This window comes from Chinchilla lanigera, unplaced genomic scaffold, assembly GCF_000276665.1.
Source record: "Chinchilla lanigera isolate Chin_1 unplaced genomic scaffold, ChiLan1.0 scaffold00049, whole genome shotgun sequence".
NCBI lineage: Eukaryota > Metazoa > Chordata > Mammalia > Rodentia > Chinchillidae > Chinchilla > Chinchilla lanigera.
In genome coordinates this window covers 15,516,530-15,531,157 of record NW_004955450.1, presented here as the reverse complement: position 1 = coordinate 15,531,157, position 14,628 = coordinate 15,516,530, and the positions used below count along the sequence as shown (strand labels likewise).

The following is a 14,628-nucleotide window of genomic DNA, read 5'->3' as shown; positions in this document are numbered from 1 at the left end:
TGTCTTTTTGAGACAGGGTCTTGCTCTGCAGTTCAGGCTGGCCTTTGAGCTCACTTTGTAGCCCAGGCTGGTCTTGAACTCCCAACGATCCTCCTACCTCAGCCTCCCCAGTGCTAGGATTACAGGCATGCGCCACCATGCCCAGCCAATATAAACTGGTTTTCTTTTTGGTACTGGGAATCAAACTCAGGACCTTGCGCTTGCCAGGCAGGCGCTTGCGCCGCTGAGCTATATCCCCGGCCCTGCGAGCTCTGTTCTACAGCGCGTGTTTGTTCCTAAACATGCCGGCGACGCTGGCCCTGAGCACCCCGCCCAGAGCTGCCCCGCGGCGGTGGATGCTGGGGATCTTGATCCGGCCCCACAGTCTCCCACGAGACGAGAGTTCCCAGCACCGGGCTGCACTGGGGACACGGGGCGAAGCTGAGGGGCCGGGTGGCCCTGACTCCGAGCTCACCTGAGGGACACAGACAGGATCCGCTCCATCTCGATGCGCCGCTTGAGGACCTCCTTCACGAGGCCTTTGTCCGGGCCCTGTTTGACCTTCTCTCGTCCGATCAAGTACATGCACTTCGGGGTGAGCAGCAGGTCTCGCTTTACACCCTGCAGGGACAGACAGACAGACAGACGTGGTCAGAGTGACAAGGTCCACAAGGGACCAGTGGGCTGCTGCGGCCGCTGCAGCCGGAAGCCGCCGTGCGTGGGAGATTTTCACCACCACTGGGACAGCCATTCCCTTTGTCATCGAGCCGGGTCCCTGGCGGGGGAAGAGGGCGGTGTGTATGAGGATGCTGCTATCAGCCTTAGCTGACAAAACTGCAAATGCACACAGGCACAAAGAAGCCAACGCAGCGGGTTCACAAGGACTCAGCTAGCAGCACATGCGCAGACCGCACTGCCGATCTGCCAGAGCGCCTTTCTCAACGGGACCCTCAGGCCTCACGTGTCTGCGTGTATTTTCTTGGGAGTCCACCACGTTAAAAAAAATACTGACACTGTTTCACTGCAGCGATAAACTTCAATAATCAAAGATGACCGCATGTTGGAACAGTGGGTGACCACAGGACGGCCAAGAACTAGCAGCTATACACATCTGTGTGTGTTCAAAAGCAGCTGGTGCCGTATCTGATATGCATGACTGCAGCATCTTTCTTATTCAATTAATGCTTTTTATTTCATTATTGTTTATCCAGATGCAAGAAAAATGAAAAGAAAAAAAAAAACTAGTAAGAATTGATTAGTGAGCAGTTGGTTTCAAATAAAGCATGGAGCTGGGCGTGGTGTCACCTGCCTGTGATCTTAGCATTCAGGAGGCTGAGGCAGGAGGATCACTGCAAGTTTAAGGCCAGCCTGGGCTACATAGTGAGATGCTGTCTCAAAAACACAAAACAAAACAAAAAAACCCCCAAAACACTATTGAGTAGAATACTGTGCAGGTACATAAAATAATTTATATTGACACATCTGTATAATATGAGAAGTTCTTCTGGCACTAAAAAAGAAAAAGTCAGGACACAAAAACATATATAAGGCACATTTTCTTTTTCTTTAGTCAAACTAAATATGGAAACGCACGTTTCCATCGAAAAAGGTCTGAGGGCAACACGTGAAATGCCAGCAGTGCTAGTTTCTGTGAGTAAGGGGCTACTTTTCTTTGGGCCTCGCTGGGCTTTTGTGTCTTTCTAAAATGAACCTGGCCTGCTTGGGGAATCAACAGCAGCACCACAAGCTGCTTCTTCACGGGTCGAGGTGTGTGCTGGAGGCACTCGGGCGGCCGTGCGTACCTTGAACCGCCTGTCGTACTTGGTGACCGTGTCAGCAAAGTCGATCTTCTCCCTCTTGCCCACGAACTGCTGCAGCTCGGGGTGCTCCTCCATCCCGATGTAGTCCCCGAGGAAGTTCCGGTTGATACTGTTTCGCCTTCTCTCCTTCTTGTTCAACAGCAGGTCTGAGGCTGCAGTTCCCGAGAGAGAGGAACAGGAAGAAAGGACCCGTCAGCCGGGAGGGACAAGGAGGAAGAGAGGCCAGAAATACACAAACTCTGAACACCCAAGGTGCTCAGCACACGACACGCCATTGTGTGCCAAATCAAACGCCTTTTAAAGATTTATTTATTCACTTTTGTCTTTGTGAGACGGGGTCTGGCTGTGCAGTTCAGGCTGGCCTTGAACTCATTTTGTAGCCAGCCTGGCTTCAAACTCACAGCAATCCTCCTGCCTCGGCCTCCCAAGTGCTGGGATTACAGGCGTGCGCCACCACACCCAGCCTTCAAAGGACTGTTAAATAACTCATCCAAGCACAAACTTACTGGAGATGAAACGAATGAAACAAAAGTCACTAAAATACCTTCTTCTCTCATTTGGACATATTTCTTCCGGGCCACAAATTTCCTCCACGATTTCTGTATCACTCGGGCATATCCGTCGTACTTTCTTTCTCTCATCTCTTCTAGAAGAAATAGCTGCGAGTGTAGAGAAAACCCACATGAGCCGATCCACAGGATCTGGACATTGCTTTTTGTGGCTGCTGTTATTTCACAGACATGCACATAGTCCAAGGCAACACATGAGAAGCGGCTTCCCAGACTGAACAATGATCACTACGGCAGGCTGTCTCTGGCCATATACATTTTTACCTCTGGGTTTTTTTCTTTTAGTAGAAAGCAACAGGCCAGGTGCACACCTATAATGCCGGCACTTGGGAGGCTGAGGCAGGAGGATCACCGCGGGTTTGAGGCCAGCCTGGGGCTACATAGTAAATCCAGGCCCCCTTGAACTACATAGTGAGTGAGACCTTGTCTAAAAAAAAAAATAAGTAAGGCGACGGGCTGGCTTGAGCTGAGTCAGTTAGGACGGCCTCTGCCCTGCTGGGCTCGTCTCTGAGTCAGTCTGCCTCCACCTGCTCGGGGTGCCCGGCAGCCCGGGACAGAAGCCTCAGCGTCTGCAGCCGCGGGCTCGCACTCGCGTTGGCCCCAGGCTCCCTGCCTCGCGGGATTCCCCGAGGCGGCACTGGGGCGGAGGGTAGTTTAACCGCGGTGGCGGGAGCTGGCTCTGCTCTGCGGTGCTAACTCGAGTTCTCTCCTAGCAGCTCGCACTGCGGCGGGATCCCGCAGGCGAAGCAAACAGCTGCAGTGCGCGGAGTGTCCACTGGGGGTCAGGCATCCCCGCAGGCCCTCCACTGACCACGTCATTCAACACCTGGATACCTATGTGGGCCACCCGGCTGCATTCTCCAGGGCGGAGGGGGCCGGGGAGTGGCCCAGGTCTCCCAGACTCCTCCAGGCTCTTGCTCATCAAGTTTTTCCTCTGTAACTCTGTGTTTAATCCACGTGTAAAATGGTGGGAGCCTTCTCATCCTCCTTGGGAAATCAACTCTCCAGGGAAAAGTAAAATAGGCCCATAGGAGCCCAAAGGGAAGTCGGACAGTCACTGCCAAAGATGTCCCGCAGCGCACAGACGCCTCTGGTGGCAGCAGCTGGGCCTGACGGGATGCCCGTTTACCTGGGTCTGACTTCAGGAGCCACACTCCCACACTCAGCTGCTCCTCCTCAGCACCCCTCGGGCAGGAAGGAGCTTTCAAACTGCCAGCGCCGGCCGGGCCGGCTCAGCGCTGCAGCTCCCTCCGCGTCTGGAGGGCCGACGGGCCTGCCCCGAACCCGGTGCTGTCAATGCGCTCGCAGCGGACGGCAGGGCTCAGACCTGAGCCGCAGGCGCCCGCCGCGAGAGTGCCCACCGAGGCTTCTTAGCTCTTTGCTGCGTTTCTGAGTAAGTCTTGTTTCCTTCTCCTTTCCCAGAACTGGGGAGCATCACATAACACGCACTTGTGACTCACAAACGCTGAGGCAGTGGACGGCTCCCAACTCCTTACAGACATTTAGGGTTTTATGGTTTCTCCCAAAAGCTCAGGAAGTTAGAAATCAGGAACATGCAAAAACAGATGATAGGTTGCCGGGCCTGGTGGCGCACCCCTGTAATCCCAGCACCCGGGAGGCTGAGGCAGAAGGATCGTTGCGAGTTCGAGACCAGCCTGGGCTACAGAGTGAGCTTAAGGTCAGCCTGAACTGCATAGCCAGACCCTGTCTCAAAAAGACAAAAAAAAAAAAAACCAAAAAGATGATAGGGCTGGTGACTTAGCTGAGGGGCGCAGCACCTGCCCGCCAAGCATGAGGTCCTGAGTTCAATTCCTGGTTACCCTCCCCACCTAAATAAAGAAAAACGGCAGACAAAGACAAAAGCCAAAGACACGGACACACGAAACAAGAGAACAAAAGCACTGTTTAGTATCTGCTGTCTAATGTTGGTTTTTTAAAGCAAATATGGTGCGTAGGTTATTTTGTGAATCCAGCACACTTACTGTCAAGGTTAAAGCACAATCAGGAGACTGATCTTAATAGCCAACCTTCTGCAAAGCATCTGCAAGTCAAGACTGGACACGGATGGTAGCAGCTGAGGGAAGGGGTGTGCACGTGTGTGTGTGTGTGTGTGTGTGTGTGTGTGCATGTGCGTGTGCAGAAAAACAGACAGGACAGGCAAGCAATGGTGCAAATGCAACGGGGCGGGGGGAAGCAAAGCAAAGCAAAGCTAAAAATAAATCTTGGTTTTGGATCTAAATTCTCCAAGCTCAGCTGAATCAGAATAAAAAAAAAAGTATGAAAAATATTGAGGTCGTTTGAATTCCATAGAACACTTAGCAAGCTGAGAAGCAGAAGCGGTCGGAACCTGCGGTGCTCGGGCGCACTGACAGATCCCTCTGTCCCGTTTTAGAACGGGCCGGAACCGGCGGGTGGGCGGCTTAATGGCGCACGACAACATTTTCACTTTATATTTGGAAATGAAGTTGCTGCTGAGCTACAAATAGCTCCGAGTTGGAAAATGCTACCACAGACTTTTCATAAACGGGTCCCGCCGATGTGCGCGATGTATTTAATGATCAGTACGTTTCCAGAGCTGCTCACCCAGCACGGAGCCTCGGGCCCATCCAGGAGCGGGAGGGGGAGATCGGGAAGGAAACCGACTCCGGACCGGGATCCGCCTAAGTCCAGTTTCTCCCAACATGGGAACTCCCCGCTGTCTCCCCTCGGTCTCATGACCGACTTCGCCAAGTTCTCTGTTGACTCTTGAAGTGGTGTCTTGTGATGATTACGGGTACCTCAAGAACTGAGGACGCCAGATCTCAGTCCTAACAATTTCCCAACTTAAGAAGCAGTGTCCTCACCAGGGAGACAGCTCAGTGGTGCAGTGCTTGCCTGGCAAGCGCAGGGTCCTGAGTTTGAGTAGTGGTCCCCCCACCCTCCCAAAAAAACAAAAGGCAGTGTCCTCAATCCACAGCCTAAGCTAACTGGTCAGCTTTACTAAGGGGCCCTGCCTGACTCCTGACCAAGGGCACAGCTTCCTGTGGCCGTTCACCAGGCCGCCTACGTTCACCTGCAGAGGACTGACACCTGCACAAGCCTCTCAGTGTGTGCAGTTATCTCCCTGGGAAGCACATGTGTTCCGCAGACCCAGAGATTTGTCCCTTTGTCCTTCCTGGCTCCCTGATGGTCTCAAGTACAACCCCAGGACTCCCGGCCTGGCTTGACTCTGCCCCAAAGGGAAACCCTGAGCCTGTGTCCCAGGACTGTGCCTGTCACCCAGACAAGGCCGCCCCTCCAAGAAGCCCCTCTGCGCCTTGACACAGGGGGAACTAGGGGCAGCCTGTGTCCAAGGCTCTGGGCAAACACTGGCACGCAAACCTGGCCGAGTCTCTGCCCACACCAGCAGTGGAGAGATTCGTGGTGTTAGGGTTTGTATCGAGACGTCCCCAAAGCCTCACGCTCTCTAGGTGGGGATTTTGGGAGGTGCCTGGATTGAGTGTGCAATACTGATATTAAGGCTGTGTGATAGCTAAACTGGTTTAACATAGTTCTAGGTTCGGACAATGGAAGCCCCGGGCTAGGTGTGGGTGGCACCAGCCAACAGGTCTGTAGCCGGGATGGAATAAAAGAGACGGAAAGAAGACAGGATCACTGCTTGCTGCCTCCTGCCTGCCTGCCCAGCCATGGACTGCTTCCCCTCTGCCCTGCCGCCCTGCCATGGACTGCTTCCCCTCTGCCCTGCCGCCCTGCCATGGACTGCTTCCCCTCTGCCCTGCCGCCCTGCCTTGCAGCCAGCTGACTATGCACTGAAACCTCTACACACTGTGAGCCAAATAAACCTTCCTCCTTTAACCTGTGGGCGTTGGGTGTTTTGTCCCAGTAACAAGAAACGTAACTAAGACAGTGGGACATGAACCCATGAGAGGGCAACAGACACCTTTCCATACACGCCAAGTGCTCCGTATGATGCGGTCGGGTATGACAGCCATGCAACAGCAGGACTGTGATGAAGGCGCCGCTCAGGCTGGGAAGGGAGGGAAAACTGGGGTGACACTGGGAGCCCGGGCCGGAGGGTGGGGAGCTGCAGCCAGCCACAAGGCCGGACCAGTGAGGAAGGGACGGCCACTCACAGACTCGGGGGCTTTGATGAACACTTTGCTCCTGCCCAGCTGGAACTGGTCGCTGTCCATGTTGACAGACTGCAGCAGGTGCAGGACGCCTTGCTTCTCGTCGCCGTGCCATGCTGGCCAGGTGGCTGCGGTCAGGATGGCGTACCTGTGTGGACACGTGGGCGGGGTCAGGTCCAGCGGGCCACCCAGCTCCAGCCTTCCTCCTGCTGACCCTTGCCATGTTAATGCCCAGGTGCAAAGCTGCTCTCCCAGCCACTGTCTACAAATAGTGCTGTTAGAGGTCACCAGTGACACTCGTCAGGCAAAATAAAACGAAGGTCTTGTCCCAGATCCAGGCTGCCTGGATTGCAGGCGCTGTGCGGTAATGCAGGGCTGCACAGAGCGACTTGCACAGTACAAGGCTGGTCCTACGAGGAGGCACCAGCCTTTGCCCTTGAACAACGCAGGGCCCTGCGCTGGCTCCTGCAGCTGTACCTCTTTTCCACGCCCTGCGGTGGCTCCACTCCCCGGAGGATGCTGCCGCGTGAACGCCCTCGCCAGGGCCGTCTCCTCAGCCAGGCCACTCTCTGAGCTCCTCCCCAGTCACGGCCTCGCAGCCCTCCTAGGGCCCCACCCAAATCACCCCCTTATTTTCTCCCATAGCGAATCATGCTCTTCCTTCAGAGCACAGACCCCATTCACAGTGAGGCTCATGACACTCATGTTTGTGCTCATGTGGGGGAACTGGGCTTCCCTCAGGAGGATCTGCGTCCTTGCGAGGGGGCACCCAGTCTGGGAGCCGCTGGGGCCCAGGCAGCACCTTCAACGACGCCCAGCCCATGGCAGCAGCAGCCGACGTGAGGGGGTGCACGTTCGGGCTCTGCTCTCCACAGCCGGCGCTGGAGGCGCAATTCTCATTGCAGCCGCACAGCCCCGTGATCAGCTTGGGGAGCCACGCCGGGCGAGGAGAACGCAGGGCAAGTGGAGACGGGCTACTTACTGCGCTGCCCCGGAAGTAAGACCCAGCTGGAAAATAATCAGCCTTGAAAACTAGAGAGCAAAAATCAGCCTCACCTGCCTACCGAGCAAGACAACAGGACGGCAGGCAAGGTGGGGATGGGCTGATTGGGACGGGCGTTTTCAATCGCGTTTTTAAGGCGGATTATTTTCCAGCCAGGTCTTGAACCTCAACCTGCCTCTTCAATCATGGCTCTCCACAGAAGCCATGGCGTGCTGTACAAGTAAATGTTTATTTTAAAGACTCGTAAAGTCTGCTGCGCACGCCTGGGTCAGGATTTCCATTGTCAGAGGCTGACGTCACCCAGGAGAGAAGCACATTAAGGGAGCATCACAGAGGTGTGCAGGTGCGCAGCTGCAGGGCGTGGGCAGGTGCAGCACACCTGGGTGTAGGCAGCGGGCCCCCAGGCCTGGAGAGAAGCTAGAGCCACCCCCCCTCTCCCAGTTCCCAGCAACTGCTACTACGGGGTGTGAGCTGACCAGCGGCACCCAAAGGTCAGAGGCTGGGACCACAGTGATCCACTTGGCTTCCCCTAAGACCTACACCTTACCTGATAACATCGTAAATTTCCTACAGAAGTAAATCCTCATTTCCTAATTGGAGAAAGGAACCTTTGGAGTGAATGCGCCTACTTGCTGCTGCACATTAGCATGAGTCAACTTCCTACGTGGTCTAATGATGTCAACCCAACAAATTACACCGCCAAACGCCCACTTGGTGCTGGCGAGCGTAAAGTACCGTGCGCAGCACCGGGAGGGGTCTGGGTATTATGGTAACCAGGCCCTTTCACAGCTCCTGTGAGGAACTCCTGCGAGCAAGACACGCAGCCTGCACTGGGACCCTCTGACAAGCCAGGCACAGGACGGTCTGACAAGGCGACCCTGACCTCCTGCTTCCCCGGCAGGAGAGCTCGCAGACCTGCTCTGCAAGTCAGGTTCATTGGCTGTTTTTTTTTTTAAATAATGTGGGTGGAAAGCGCTCTTTCGCTGTCTAACAGCAGTGCCCATCAGACAGGACTTGCAAATGCCAAAAACAGAGATGTAAGTACATGAAAAACAGCAGAAGAGGAAAGAATTACAATTGAATTTTCAACTACTGACGGCAGACCTTTCTGTATCAGGAAAGACGAAGGAAATCGCTTTCCAGTCACTGCTTCATGAATTTGGTTTTTTTCTCTTAATTCAAAAAAAGGTATTGTCAGGCTGAGTGTGGTAGCACGTCTGTAATCCCAGTACTTGGGAGACTGAGGCAGGAGGATCACTATGAATTCAAGGCCAGCCTGGGCTACAAGGTGAGTTCAAGGCCAGCCTTAGCTGCATAGTGAGACCCTGTCTCAGAAAGATGCACGTGCAAAAAGGTATTTTCAAAAAAGTGCAGTTTGCCAAAAAATGTTATAATGCTCCGGGCACAACTGGCTGTGCCCCAGGGAACCTTAGATAATATCTGGATACATGTTTTGTTGTCACAACTGGGAGGGACCACAAGACCGGCTCGAGGGGATAAAGGACAAAGGGCCTGCCACACACCCTCCATGCACAGGAGGCCTCCCAGATGAAGTCACCCAGCACAGAACGCCAGCAAACGCGGGCGAGAAACCCCATCCAAAACAAGTACTGCTGACCCTCTGAAGGAAGGCCAAAGTCCTACCGCTGACCCTCAGGTGCTCCTCAGCCAGGGAAGGTGCTAGGGCGCTGTGAGGCCCCTACACGTTTGCTTCACCAGTGTCCTGAATACTTCCTTCACACGCTCCGGCTTGTACTGCTGGTCTACTGGGCCTTTGCCTCAGGGCACAGCGAGGGTGAACCTTATTCCCGGCCTAACCCCCCTCCAGAGTTACTGGGAGACCCAGAGGTGTGGGAACGGAGCTAGTGAGACTTTACTAATGGAATTATCGTAGGCAGCTAAGTTACACAGAAATTAATGAACAGGAGGAGGAGGACTGGCTCTCTCACAAAAATAGAGGCGTCACAACCGTGGTTGGAGGTGCACCTGAAGAAGGCCAGGCCGCAAGACAGAGATGCGAGGGCCAGGCCTGCACGCCTCCCTAGGGGACGAGCAGTCATTGAAGTCAGACTGCAACTAGCACCAGCTGGTCCGGGAGGTCCAGATGGGCATCGGTGGCCGAGGTGGGTGACCAGAGCATCCTCACCCACCCCGTCCCAAAACACCTTTGTTCTCTCCACACACGCTCGCTACGTGGCTTGTTTCCCTGACTGGGTCAGTATTAGCCGAGTTGCCATGCTTGTAACCCTACAGGTGGATGAGAGTTTGACCCACGTTGTACCCACACTGTGACTTCGCTGTATAAATTACCCCTGACGAAGGGCCTCAGTGGCCACCCACTCGGGACCCCTGTGGGAAATCCAGGAGCTATTTTTCTCTCCTTGTTTCCAAGAAAACTCTCCTAACTTCTTCCTTTGGTTTGCAACTGCATTCCTCCATGTTCTGGGACTACATGTGACCTCTGCCAGGTCAAGAGCTGTGTTTCTCTTATTTCAGAAGGACAGCCTCCTTGGGGCCTCCGATGGGCAGCTCACCCGTGCTACTCTCACGGCACAGGAAGCTCGGGCTCCCACGGAAGAACTGTCTTTGTGGAAGAACTGGATTTCAAGGACGGCTCTTAAACACTTCTTCAGCCTGCTGGTTCTTTGTTACATTATATTTGAATTAAAAAAAAAATCCTTACATCCTGCTTCTGTATAATACCAGGAAGAAAAAGCTGTTTTCTGACTAAAATGCTAAATTTGACTTTGTTCTTTTTCTTCCCTATTTTTTAAAGAAAATTAAATAGATGTAGCTAGCACAGTGGAACTCCAGAGTCATTCAGGAAGTCAGGATGACATCACATCTTCAGCACACTCAGTTTTATCCTTTGCAAAGGCAAGTAGCACAAAATAAGAATCACTGAAGTATAGGTCCTGCCAAAAACACTTTAAAGGAAATATGAAAAATCAGTTTAAATTTAAACCTGAATTGTACAAAAAACTGAAGTTAAATACTTGAAGCTTATTTCCTAAGCAGGGTAAATATTTTTCTTGAAATTGTTTTCATGCTGTAAATTCACTCAGTCAAGTTAAACTTCAGCCCTTCCTAAGTCACAATTACCCTAAATTCTTTTTTTTCCCCTTGAGACAGGGTCTTACTATGCTGACCTTGAATTTATTATGTAGCCCAGGCGGGCCTCAAACTCACACTGATCCTCCTGCCTCAGCCTCCTGAGGGCAGGGATTACAGGCGTGTGCCACCACACCCTGCCTACCCTAAATTCTTGAGCCTAAGTGTCACACTCCACAGAGAGCTTACTGAACCCTGGTCACTGTTGATTATTCTACACTTTACAGCCATGATAAAAAGAATAAAAAGAATAAAAATACACAAAGTCCTAAAAATCAGGCACAGACCTGAACACACATTTCTCCAAAGAGGAAATACAAATGGCCAATGAGCATAGGAATATCACATTCCATCTGGGAAATGCAAATCTGCCCACAATGAAATACCACTTCACACCCACTAGCAGGGTTAGTCACATATTAACATATGTTGGCAGGGACTGGGATAAATCGGACTCCAGATACTGCCGGTGGGGCTCTAAAGTGGTGCACTCACTTCCAAAACAACCCGGCGCTTCCTGCGAAAGGTTAAACTTGGAGCTTCCCGATGACTCAGCAGCTCCCTTTTGCGTGTACACCCAAGAGCAGCAGCGAAGCGTCCACACAAAAGCCTGTGCGTGCGCTTTCCCTGCAGCATTATTCACAGGCAGAAAGTAGAAACAACTGGTGTTACCAGCCATGAACGAGCAGGAGAAGGGGCAGCCTCGGGGGAGACGGTCACTCAGCCACACGGGAGCGGACAGCTAAGCTAGGCAGAAATGCAGGCACCCAGACAGTCAATACAGAAGATGAAAACACATCACAACTGCAGCCAGAGGTGCATCTGTTGGAGGCCAGGCCTCAAGATAAAGACAGAATGACCAGGCCTACCTGCCTGCCCCAGATAAGTGGTGACACCAGGTCCAATAAAGTCTAGACAGGCATCAGTCACCTTGGTGGGCGACAGACCCTTGGACCCATCCCTTCCTAGAAAGTTCTCTGTTCTTTCCATGTACGTGATCTGCTTCCCCACTGGGTCAATGTTACCTAAGCGGCCACACTTGTAATCTTACTGGCTGATCATAGTTTCGTCCCACGTTGTACCTACCTCGTGATTTTGCTCTACTTCCTCTGTGAAGTGGGCTCACTGGCAGCCCACTTGGGACACCCTCCTCTGTACCCCCGGTCTCTCAGGAGCCTTATCGCTCGCCCTCCATAAATACTTCCTACTCTTAACCTCCACTGTTCCTTAGAATTCATTCTTCGACTTTGGGGAACATGAACTCGGCGTATCTGACATCTAGCAGGGTGGGAGTTGTCGTATTTCCTCTGTATCATTTGGAGGTCCTATACCACTCCTGCCAGTGACATGGGTGACTCCTGGAAACACGCCAAGTCAGAGAAGCCAGTCCCAACGGTCACACATAGGGTTCTGTGTGCACGACGAGCCCAGCACAGCTGAATCGATGGGACAGAAAGAAAGTAGATTAGCGATTGCCTAGGGCTGAAAACTAACAAGAGCAGGAATTCTTTTCCAAGTAAGAAAATGTTCTAAAATCAACTGTAGTGATGGAGATGCAACACTGCTGAAAGATGGTGAATAGCCAGATATGGTGGCCCACACCTGTAAGCCCCGCAATCTGGGAAGCTGAGGCAGGAGGATTGCAACTTTCAGCTGAGTGGGGACAGTTTAGGTTCAGTTCCCCAAGAAAAAAGCTATCGAATCGCATACTTTAGGTTGGTGCATTAAAAAAAAATTTGGAGTCACTTTTCTTCCTTACCTCTGCAGGAACTTCTGGAAGACACGCCGGTAGGCATAACCAGCTCGCCTCACTCGGATGTTTTCTTTCAGACCCAGATATTCCACCTGATGCTTTACTCTGAAAAGGAGAGACACCAGGTAATCAATGAACAAGCAAGTGAAGTGTGTTACATCCCCACGAGGAGGTCACCCAGCAACACACAGGAACGGGTAACTCTAAAACTCCACGGTACATCCAAGAAACCGGTCAGAAGGAACACACATGTGAGTCTGTTAATATCAAGAGCCCAGCAGAGGAGAAGCCATTCCCCTGGCCACCTGCCAACCATGCCAAGCCCTCCATCACAAGCTGCAGGGAAACATATATTAAAAAGACTATAATTGTAGTGTTCAGATGTGTTGGTTTGGGGCTTATTTTTGCAAGGGGAACAACGTAATAGAGGACACATAGTTTATATGATTATTTATAATAGTCACCCAAAGAATGATACACAAAAGAGTGCAGGAAATCTGTCCACACACTAAGACCAAGGAATCCAGCTGAGGGCCTGGATCCCACGGAAATATCCTGCATGAGTCGAGCTGAAGACCTAGAGCTCATAACAGTGCTTCCCATGAGTCCAACTGGAGGCCCAGAGCCCGTAACAGTATCTCATGCAGGCCTGTTTCATGGATCTGCACTGGGAAGGCCCAAAGGTCAGTGGTGGAATCTAGTAAGTGTGCCAGCGGGATGAAGGATCTGTGCTAGCAGGCTGAGGGATCTGCACTGGAGCCAGGAAGCGATGCTCAGAAGAACCAGAGCTCCCCTGAAAGGTACCGCAGCCATCCTCAGCAACAGTGAGGTCCCGAGCTCCTCGAATGACCAAGATGGCCGAGTTCCCATCAGGGAAGCCAACACAGCAAGCTTCTCCAGGAGACCGGCAGTGCACTACCTTCCCCTCTGGAGCCAGGAAGCGATGCTCAAAGTGAGGACCAGAGCTCCCCCAAAGTGAACTGAAGCCATTCTCAGTGCCAACAAGATCCCGAGCTCCTTGGAGGATGAAAACAGCCAAGTTCATCAGGAAAGCCAGCATGACGAGCTCCTCCAACAGAACTAACAGCTCCTTACAGCTTCCATCAGCTCCAACAGCCTTTTTCTGCTCCCTACAGCCTCGCTAGTTCCCAAAAGCCGTTTTTCTTCTTCTCCAGTTCTGTCTCCTATGCTGCTGGCAACAGTCCCTAGGTGGGCTTCCTATGCCCAGCACCATGCTTACTCAGTTCAGCTGGGGGTTATAAGTTGACCACCAGTTATCAATCCACTACAGGTGACCTCTCACATAATATTAAATTTTAAAATATTATGGGATACTATAAGCATATAAAAAGATATTGCCAGGTGTGGTGGTACATGCCTGTAATCCCAGCAACTGGGAGGCTGAGGCAGGAGGATCGTTGTGAGTTCGAGACCAGTCTGGGCTAAAAAGTGAGCTTAAGGCCAGCCTGAACTGCATAGCAAGACCCTGTCTCAAAAAGATTAAAAAAAAAAAAGAGACGATATTACATATCCATTTCAGAGAATGATAGTAAACTAGAAACCTAAAGTCAGATGGTGGCATGTGCCTGAGGTCCCAGCAGCTCAGGAGGTTAAGGTAGGAGGACACCTGAGTTCAGGAGCTCAGGGTGAGAGTTTGGGCAACGTGGTAAGGCCCACTCTGGCCTTCAACTTGCTATGCAAGGAAGGAATTTTTAACTTTTGAATTAAGGGGTGCTGGGCTGTTTTGTTATTGAACTTAAATTTGATATTGATCCCGACATAATGATTTTTTCTAATATAAGTAAAGAAAAGTATATGAAGATGTTCATTTTAAATGTTTAAGTTAAAAATGTTCTGAAATACATCTGAACTACAGATGTAGGTGGCTTTAATAGTAACAACCTAGCACCATGTTTTGGAAAATGGACGCAGAAAGAATGACCGCAGGCTGGTATCTCACACACGGGTATTTTCACATCAGAAAGAGAGCCCCTGCCTTGGAGGTGCTGGTGTAGAATGTTGACACTATGGCTGCCACCCCGCCCCCCAAAACAGTGCCCTGAATACCCAGGGACAGACGCCGAGCACTCATCTGATCACCCATCGTCTCCTTTCTGCCCCTCAGCTGCTAGAAGGCGGGTAGCTTTCCACCACCACACGCTGCCTGCCACAGGCCTAAAGCAAGGGGCCGGCTGACCGTGGACCAAACCCTCTAAAACTGTGAGCCTCTAAGTCACTCACGTTGGGTATCTGACCGCGAGGACAGACAGCTGACAGAGAGCAG

At 52.0% G+C, this 14,628-nt stretch overlaps 1 protein-coding gene across 3 annotated transcripts in view; it reads right to left on the bottom strand.

The window, feature by feature from the left end:
* The window catches only part of Myo1e (myosin IE), a 129,838-nt gene that overhangs the window by 20,523 nt on the left and 94,687 nt on the right, over positions 1–14,628 (bottom strand). For all 3 annotated transcript variants that reach the window (XM_013518867.1, XM_013518868.1, XM_013518869.1), the window contains 5 exons: positions 12,351–12,449; positions 6,481–6,625; positions 2,344–2,458; positions 1,782–1,951; positions 455–600 (listed from right to left, as the gene is read on the bottom strand). In XM_013518867.1, the coding sequence (XP_013374321.1) occupies positions 455–600; positions 1,782–1,951; positions 2,344–2,458; positions 6,481–6,625; positions 12,351–12,449 (675 nt within the window). The remainder of the gene's footprint in view (positions 1–454; positions 601–1,781; positions 1,952–2,343; positions 2,459–6,480; positions 6,626–12,350; positions 12,450–14,628) is intronic.